Below are 9,198 nucleotides of genomic sequence, written 5' to 3'. Positions count from 1 at the left end.
AAGCAGGGGAAGTGGGAGAGGAAGAAGCAGGCTCATAGCGGAGGAGCCCGATGTGGGGCTCGATCCCACAACGCCGGGATCACACCCTGAGCCGAAGGCAGACGCTTAATCGCTGTGCCACCCAGGCACCCTAGGAAAGGTTGGTCTTTTTAACAAAGGTGCTAGAAAAATTTGATGTTGATGTGCAAGAAAGAGAACTTTGATAAAATAATCAAATTAATCATAGGCTTTTTAAAAAAGATTTTTAAAATTTATTTGACAGAGAGACAGCCAGCGAGAGGGGGGAACACAAGCAGGGGAGAACACAAGGGGAGTGAGACAGGAAGAAGCAGGCTCCCAGCAGAGAGCCCAATGCGGGGCTCAATCCCAGGACTCTGGGATCACGCCCTGAGCCGAAGGCAGGCGCTTAATGACTGAGCCACCCAGGTGCCCCCTAATCATAGGCTTAAATGCAAAACATAGTATAAAATTTCTAGAAGAAAACATATAAGATCATTTTTGCGACCTCAGATTAGGCAAAGATTTCTTTGACTCAACACTGACATTATAATCAATAATAGATAAAGTTGAATAACTAGATTCATCAAAATTTAGAAACTTCAACTCTGATAGACTATTAAGAAAATGAAAATACAAGCGACAGGCTGGCAGAACTTATTTTATAAATTGTGATAAAGGACTTGTATACAGAATGTATAAAGAACTCTCAAAACTCAGGAATAATAAAACCCAATAAAAGTGGGCAAAAGAGTTGAATAGGCACTTTACCAAGGAAGACCTACAGATATCAAATAAGCACATAAAAATGTCATTAATCCACACTGAGACCCATAATGACAACATCATTAGTCATTAACCTATTCTCTAACACACCTATTGGACGGCTAAAATTTAAAAGAGTAACAATAGTAAGTGCTGCTAAGGATATGAAGCAACTGAAACTCATATAATGCTGTGGGAATGGAAAATAGTTTAGTAGTTTCTAAAAAGCTAAACATTCACACTCCTTATGGCCCAGCTATTCCACTTCTAGGTATTTACCCAAAAGTAATGAACGCATATGTCCACATAAAGATGTGTAAATGTTCATGGCAGTTTTATTTATAATAGCTCAAACCTGAAAGAAACTAAAATGCCCACTAACATGTGAATGGATAAACAATTTGTGGCAGATCTATACATTGGAATACTAGTCAGCAACAAAAAAGAAATGCACTATTGATGTGCTCAGCAACGTGGGGATAAATCTCAAAAGAATTTTGCTTAGCGGAAGAAGCCACACAAAAAGAGTACATGTTATAGGATTCCATACATATGTAATTACAGAAAATGCAAACTTCTCTATAGTGATATAAAGAAGACCAGTGATTGTCTGGAGGGTTGTTTTTAGTGGTGAAAGGAGGGACTGAGAAAACTTTTGGGGTGATGGAATGGCTCATTATTTTGACTATGGTGACGGCTTCACAGGAGTATATATGTATCAAAATTTATTAAATGGTACAATTTAAATATGTGCAGTTTATTACCTATCAATTATAGCTCAATAAAATGGAAAAATTACGAAGTAAAGGATTTATGGCCTTGGTACTGTTTTAAAGTTCTCAACTTTTATTTCATCAGTATGCTTCTATGAAATAAGTCTGGTTACCTTAAAAAAATACACGTAGGTCTAGTCCCCCAGATTAATTTTGGGCAGTATAAGAGAAATGTCTGGAGTTTTAAGACATTTCCAAATAGTAATAAACTACAGGTTAATCAGCGGTGGAAAAAGAGAAACACAGAACCTCTGGATTTAAGGCATGGCAAGGGGTGGGCTGGGAGATCAGGAAAGGAAACCAAGGATGAAACGAAGGGGGGTGGGAGGATGGGACGTTTCTTGGCAGAAGGAAGAGGCAAGACAGTGCCTACACGTCCTCACCAGCAACTCTACAGATTCTCTAGGCAGGTGGCTCCAAGTGGATTAAAATGTTACAACGGATGACAGGTTCTCAGTCAGGAAAACAGCTCCTCTCTGAGTTAGTCCTGCTCCCTGGAAACTCCGTGGTTGGAGCGTTAAGAGTAGGCGCCGGACGCTGGTCGGTCTCCACGCTTCTTCACCCGACGCTGCGTCCCGTTCTCGGTCGCCCCCTGCTGGCTGGCGCCTGGGGACCCGCAGGCGCACGGGTGAGGCAGGAGGCAAGGTGCCGCCAATAACGTCGCTGCAATGGAGGGGAGACGCGGGTACCTCCCCAGACGTTGGCCGCCTCGGCATTCTGGCACCAGTATGGCTGCCCCAGAATCCAGTGTCCCAAATGCGGAGCTCACTCCGGCTTCTCTCTGCTTCCGTCCGTCCATTTTCATTAGGGTCTTACTGGTGGGTGTCGAGCTAAGGGAGCTGCGTTAAATGGCTGTGACCTCCAGGTTTCAGGGCAGAACTTCCAAGCATTTGGAAGCGAGGGGCCGCAGAAGAGTCCCGACTATTGGAGAATTGTCACAATTACACCCCCATGTTTCGAGGAACTGAGGGAAGACGGAAACCAGATGGCCCCCTTAAATACCAAACAGTAGCCCCCCCCCATTAGAGTCCATCCTGTTCCCGCCTCGTCCCAGATCTTGATCTATCACTTTACCACCGCATACAGAACATTGGAGATCGTCCTCATGTCCTATTGTCTCCAACCCTCAAGTGGCCGAGAGTGGGCAGTCCAGAAGCGTGGACCCGGCTCACCTGCCCGAAGGCAAGGTGGGAGGGACTTCCATGGGCTTTGATGAGGACCGGCGCGCGGTGAAGAGGGGCGGACCTACGACGGGAGAGTTAGAAACAGGCAGAAGCGCCCACACCTCCAGCTTCCAGCCCAGGCAAGCGAACTGCGTGACATTCCCGTCCACACCTGATTGACAGGAGGAGGGAGTCGCGGCCCAGGAGGCGGGAGTGGGTGTGCAGAGGCGGAGACAAACCCCAGCCGCGCGCCAAGCCAGCCAAGGCTTGCTCTCTTAGACGGTTGGGGTCTGGGTCTCGTGCCCCCTACCTCGTCAGGCGGCCCGGTGGCTCCTGAGAGCCTGGCACCCACAGCCTGGCAAGGATCACGACGTGTCGCCGGCTGGGGCTGCTGCCTGCAAGGAGGGGGCAGGGAAGCCGGGAGCCCCGTGCGCCACTTCCCCGGCAGCCTCGGCCTGGGCCAGGACTGGCTCGCGGTTCCCTCGCGGCTGTGCTCGGGTCCGCCTCCCCCACCCTCCCCCTTCCCGCGAGCTGCCTCCGCCCTCCTTCCTCTGCCTCCACCCTCAACCCCCATCCCCGTCTGTCGGGAGCTGGGCTCCGAGCCCTTAGTCTGCCCGAGCTCTGGATGTGGGCGCCGGACAAGTCCGCGGCGCCTCCACCCAAGATGGACAGCCGCTACACCAGCACTGCGGGCATCGGGGACTTGAACCAGCTGAGCGCGGCCATCCCGGCCACGCGGGTGGAGGTGTCCGTGTCCTGCAGGTGAGGACGCAGCCCTTCCCCTCCCTCCTCCTGCTCTCCCGTCTGCCTGGTGGGTAGCGCTTGCCAAGCGCTCGGGGTACCCCGAGGCTTTGCTGGGGTGAGAAGTTGCGAGACGAGTGGGAAATACCTCAGTTGTGGGTCTGAGTCACCCCCAGCTCCAGTGACACAGAGCGGAGAGCGCGAACTGGAGGCGAGTGGTGGGCTACGGAACTGAGACTTTTAATTTTCTTTCTGGGAAATGCTGTAAAAGTTGGCTGGGCTGTGACTCAGCGGCGGGAACCCCGGCCGCCGCCCACTTTGCAAGCCCTTTTTACGTCCCAAACCCGAGCTGTATGGTTGGGTGATGACGGGAATCAAAGGGGACAGCATTGCCAAAAGCGCTTGTGACCGCTGCACGCAGTGGCCCGGGACTCCCTTCGCGAAGGCTTGTGCAAACCTGTTATTGCTACAGTTGGCTCCAAACCTCGCAGCTTCCTCCCCACCCACTTCCTGGAGCCTTCCAGCTTGCTTCCCTCTTCCCCCCAACCTTTCCGGGCTCCTTGCCTTATAGGCAGAGATTTCGGCTCCAGCTCTTTTTGCAGACGAATGTGTGCCTTACCCAAAATCTGGGAAGTCACGACTTTCTGCCTGCAAGTAGACACAGTTTGAGTGCTTATAACAACTGACACTCTGCCCAAGGACTGTAAATTTCGACCCTTTGCCTGACGTTGTTTGGGTCGGTGTTCCTGTAAATAAAGCAGCATAATTGCTGTATCCCAGAAGGTTTTGAGAAGGAGATGGGGCGGACTATACTAAATTGATAATGGCAGAAGGAGAGGGAGAATTTGCATAATATTGACTCTGGAGCCCACTCCCTTGTTTGCATAGCAGGATCTCTCTCAGCGGAAAACTCTTGTCTCTGACCATTTTAGCCCCAGGGTTGTTTTCAATGCGCTAAATTGCCACCCCCTCGCATTCCTTTCCTTAGCAAAATTTGCCTTGAAGGGATCTAACAAACCTGGGGAATCTTGGATGTAAATAAACCCTGAAACTTAAAATGCTGTCACCCCAGTAGTATTCGATTTTGCATTTTCATAAGACTGAGTCTAAAGCCAAAGGAATGGATTTTCTTTTCTGTGGAAATTAAAGCACTGAAAACCCCAGTAGAGGTGTTAATTAGGGGATAGGGGATAGCCTTCAGCTATCCCTGAAACTATATGTCTTGATTGCTCGCTTCCTCTTAAGGCTAACCTCAGACTGTGGAAACAGTGCTGATAATGATAGCTAAACTTGAGCTCTTGCCTTACTGTGCTCATTGCTTTACGGGCTGCCAGAGATTTCTTCCTGTCAATTGAACAGGTGAAGCTATATGGAAAACTCTTTTCAGGCATTAATTTCTAGGCCTTTTTCTTTTCTCTGAAGTTGCCTCTGAAGCTCAAGGGAGGTCATTAGTATACACACATAATGCAAGGCCAAAAGTCCTACAATAAAAGCATTTTCTAGAGTTCTTCTCCTCTGCTGAACATCCTACAAAGCTTGAATGGCATGTGGCCTGTACTTGGAATGAATATAAAAATGTTATAAATTAAATCCAAATTTCCCAAAAGCTCTTTAGGACTGGTGGGGAAATGATACCTTCACTTGTCTTTCTACCAATGGGATTCACGGTTAACCACCCATTTGTGTGTGTGTGTGCGTGCGCGCGCGCGCACACACACACACACACACACATGCCAGGTGTGTTGGGAACCTTGTAGTTAATTGGCTTTAAGCCAGTTTGTTTAAACTTGGTACCTCAGGCCCTGGATATCCCCTTGTTCTAGCCTTTTCTTCATACCATTGATTTGGTGTCTTGTTTTTTAAGTTTCAAAAAAGAAAAAAAAAAGTCCTGAAATAGAACGCAAGTACTTAGAGTGCTTACGTTGTTGGGAGTTGAATCTTGGAAACATAGATGGTGTCATCTGGGCTTTGGCCTAAGAGACCCGGTTAAGATTCTGGCTCTGTGACTTAATCATGTTGTTAACTTGGAGTTCTTACTTAGGCTGAGCTTCCTCATCTGTAAAATGAGGGAAATTATGGTATTTATCTCCTATAGAATGATATCAGAGTCTGACAGGATAATGTCTGAAAAGTGTTTACACAATGTAGGACACAAAAGAAGGTGTTAAAAATGCTAGCTATTATGGTATTGAAAATAGTATTTACTCAATAAATATTATATGTGCTTCAGTTTGGAATTCTGTGAATAGTCCTTCTCTTTTGTAGTTCGGTAAATTGGTAAAGAAGACAGGGATAGAGGCAGTCTTGGGATACCTGTTCTCTCTTCTTTGACGAGTATAAAGACTTATATGCTAGGAATTTTTTTGGGGGGGAATTTCACTTAACAACGCTCAGTTATAGGCCCCTCAGTCTTACTATGGGCAAGCAGAGCAAGGAATTCCCTTGCCTTTCTGTTAGAGACCTCTGATGATTTTCTGACACTTAAAAAAGCAATTCAGGAATAGAATCCCTTTTGATAACCTCCTTTCTTTGTCCCCAGTCTGAGACCTTTAAAAATCTTTATGACATTTTCATCTTCATTTCGGGGGAGGTGAGAAAATCAACAATTGAAGCTTGAAGCTAAATACAGTTCATGGAGATCATTTAGTCTATTCACTCACCAAGTGTTTAATGTCTTTTATGTGTTTAGCGTTATGCCCTGCTCCATGACACATGCAAGAGAAGTTCTCTGAAAGTGTAAAGTCTGGTTGGGAGATGGGTATTCCATAATACGTGATCAGATAGCAGTGCATCCACACATGAGGATTGTGCACGGAGAGGGACGAGATCACTGTGCACTGGAGTGCTTGGGATACTCTACAAGGAGGAGATGGGGCTTGAGGGGAGGTGAGATGAATGGCCATGGTTTTCATTAGAGAAGGGACAGTATGACATGGAAGTGGCCACAGACTTGGTGTGTTAGGGTGACAAGTCCACTCTTCTAGCAGTTTATGTAGAGACAAGCTCCTACTCTATGACTTCCCTTCAACCCATTGTGTAGTTTTCCTCGCATTCATTTTTCTTCATTATGTTACTTCATAGATTTTTTTAAAAAGATTTTATTTATTTATTAGAGAGAGAGACAGCCAGCGAGAGAGGGAACACAAGCAGGGGGAGTGGGAGAGGAAGAAGCAGGCTCCCAGTGGAGGACACTGATGTGGGGCTCGATCCCAGAACTCCAGGATCACGCCCTGAGCCGGAGGCAGACGCTTAACGACTGAGCCACCCAGGCGCCCCACTTCATAGATTTTTAAAGTTAATTGGGTTACCTAATAAAAATGCCAATAGCTGAAATGGTACAACCTTAGAAACATAAAATAACATTTATAACATTCCCATTGGATTCTGAAAACAGATTAATTAGAATGAGGTAAAACCAATGGGAAAAATAATATGTAGTAATCACCCATTTCCCTGGAACTTTGGTTTGGTGAGCTATTTCTAACACATAATCTTGGTCATTTTCTCTGATTGAGAAGGTAGCTTATCCATTAAAAAAGCTGTGAGAGCATTCTGTGTTTCTAGACTTTGTAAGTTAACCATCACATGTAACTTCTTTCGCAGCAATAATCTTATAATGGTGATAAACCCAATTTTAAACACTCATGTGTTTAAAGGAAGAATACAAAATGGGAGCACCTACTTTGTGCTAGGCATTCTGTAAATGCCTGACCTGGCCATGCCCAATCTCACCACTCCTCACATGAACACCGTGACTGAATATAGTCTAACTGACATGTGCTTACTATGTGCTAAAGCTGATGACAGATAAATGTGGCTGCAAAACACAAATCAGTGGTACCGTCCCAAAGCTTGTGCTGGTATCCTAGCGGACCGAGTCCTCTTTGTGTGTGTGACTATGCATGTGCCCATCTCTCTGCCCCAAACACCCCTTCCTCCCTGCTTCCCTGTCATTTTGATTAGCTGGTGCTCCTTCTTCAAGACTCAGGTCAAACATCATTTCTCTCAGGACTCCTCTCCCAAAGTGGATTTTGTTTTCCCAAAGCAGCTGGTAGGTACCAGTATTACAGTTACATTGTAATTCTTGGTTTCTGTATTCACCTTGAGGACAAGTTTTGTTTCTTTCATGTCTATGGTTTCTGAGCCTGGCACGGAATATGTCGTCAACAAATGCTGGATGCTGACATTCTCTGAATGAGTCATCTGGCATGGGAAGGGTTGCTTGTCTATTAAACTACAGACTTCTGGGTTCCCACACCAGATCTGCTCTCAAAATCTCTGGGACTGGGGCCCAGGAATCTGGACTTTTCATAAGTTTATCATGTGCTGATAATACATATTGAAATGTTTGATGAGGAAATGACTGACTGTGGTCACTCAGTCTGGATTAGCAATACCTGTGCTCCTCGGATATTAGGAGATACTTTTCAGGGATGTGTGCTGGAGCTGGCCTGAGTGGGATTGAGACAGGAATTTGTGCACTAGTTGTTAAATAAAGCAATTACTAAACATTAAATCATATAAATCTAAAATTAAATACATTATATTTTAAAGCAAAGTTAAGACATACTCAGAAGTTATCACTTCCAGTGATTTTACTACATTTTACTATTATCTGTACTCTTCACTGTCACCTGTGCTCTAGCTTTTTAATCGGTGAGGTGACAGCATTATGCAGCTACTGCTGCTCATCTCTTCCAGCCCTGTTCAGTGACGTCACATGGGCAGGTTGACGTTGGCTGTGGTGGGAATATTTACACGGTGGAAACTGGTAAATACTGCAGATCAGGTCTTGTTTTGTTGTCTGCACTTAAGACATTCCATGGGAATCAATTGGCCCTATGGAATTTACAGTGAAAATATATTACTATTATTACCTAGAAGTTGTATGCTCAGCTACACATACTTTATGTCAATACAATTTATAACAAGTTATGTAAATACACACATGCACACACACACAAACATCTCAGCATTCAGCATTTTTTTTTGGAGAGCTCATTGTTAAGCATATGTTGCTTACATACACATCACTGTTTATAGGCCTTTTTAAAAGATTATACAAAGGAAAAAGTTTGCCGCTGTTGGACTGTAACTATTAGAAATGACAGTGTCAAGGTCAGCACTGTTGTGGTCTTGCTTCTCTACTTGGAACAAGTGAGGCTGTGTGGTTTCAGAATCCATGAAAGGTTGTGACAGCTTGCAAGAGTACTGTGAATGAAACGGGAGGATAACCGAACCTCTTTACCCTTTTTCCTTTCTTCTCCTTCTCACGTGTTTCTTTCCATGTGTTCCTTATTCTCTCTCATTTTGGAGACATTTTTTTCTGTTTCTCCATTTACTGGTGGCATATACTTTGCAGGTTTACATGTTACAGTTCTAATTCCAGACCACCTGGGAAAGCGAAGGGGTATTGCAAGAGAGAGAATGTGCTTGGTCCGGTGGGGATTGGCCCAGTTTGAAGCAGATGTGTTGGCTGTTCTGATTATCCATGGTGAAAGGAGGAAAGAGTTCAAACACAGCAATGGGGGTTTCCACCCCAGTCTGCGTTGGTTGATCTCTTAGACATACTCTACCCTTCTTTAAATAGACAAGAAGTTTGGATTTAGTGTGTAAATAGGTTTCAAATGATGTTGCTAACTGAAAAATTAATAATGTTACTATAAGCTAGGGGAAACTAGAGCGCTTGTTACTGTGTTCATAACAGGTAAACTGAGGGCCAAGTGTGGCATGGCCATAACATCCTATTCTTCAGGCTC

At 45.3% G+C, this 9,198-nt stretch overlaps 1 protein-coding gene across 1 annotated transcript in view; it reads left to right on the top strand.

The window, feature by feature from the left end:
• The first annotated feature begins 2,777 nt into the window (after positions 1 to 2,777).
• CPNE8 (copine 8) overlaps positions 2,778 to 9,198 on the top strand; it is a 210,098-nt gene continuing 203,677 nt past the window's right edge. The window contains exon 1 of the mRNA XM_008704450.2: positions 2,778 to 3,460. Within this exon, the coding sequence (XP_008702672.1) occupies positions 3,324 to 3,460 (137 nt within the window). The 5' untranslated portion in view covers positions 2,778 to 3,323. The remainder of the gene's footprint in view (positions 3,461 to 9,198) is intronic.

The sequence above is a fragment of the Ursus maritimus genome, unplaced genomic scaffold (assembly GCF_017311325.1).
Source record: "Ursus maritimus isolate PB19 unplaced genomic scaffold, ASM1731132v1 scaffold_26, whole genome shotgun sequence".
Taxonomy (NCBI): domain Eukaryota; kingdom Metazoa; phylum Chordata; class Mammalia; order Carnivora; family Ursidae; genus Ursus; species Ursus maritimus.
The sequence above is the reverse complement of the archived record's forward strand: the minus strand, read 5'-3'. Positions and strand labels throughout refer to the sequence as shown.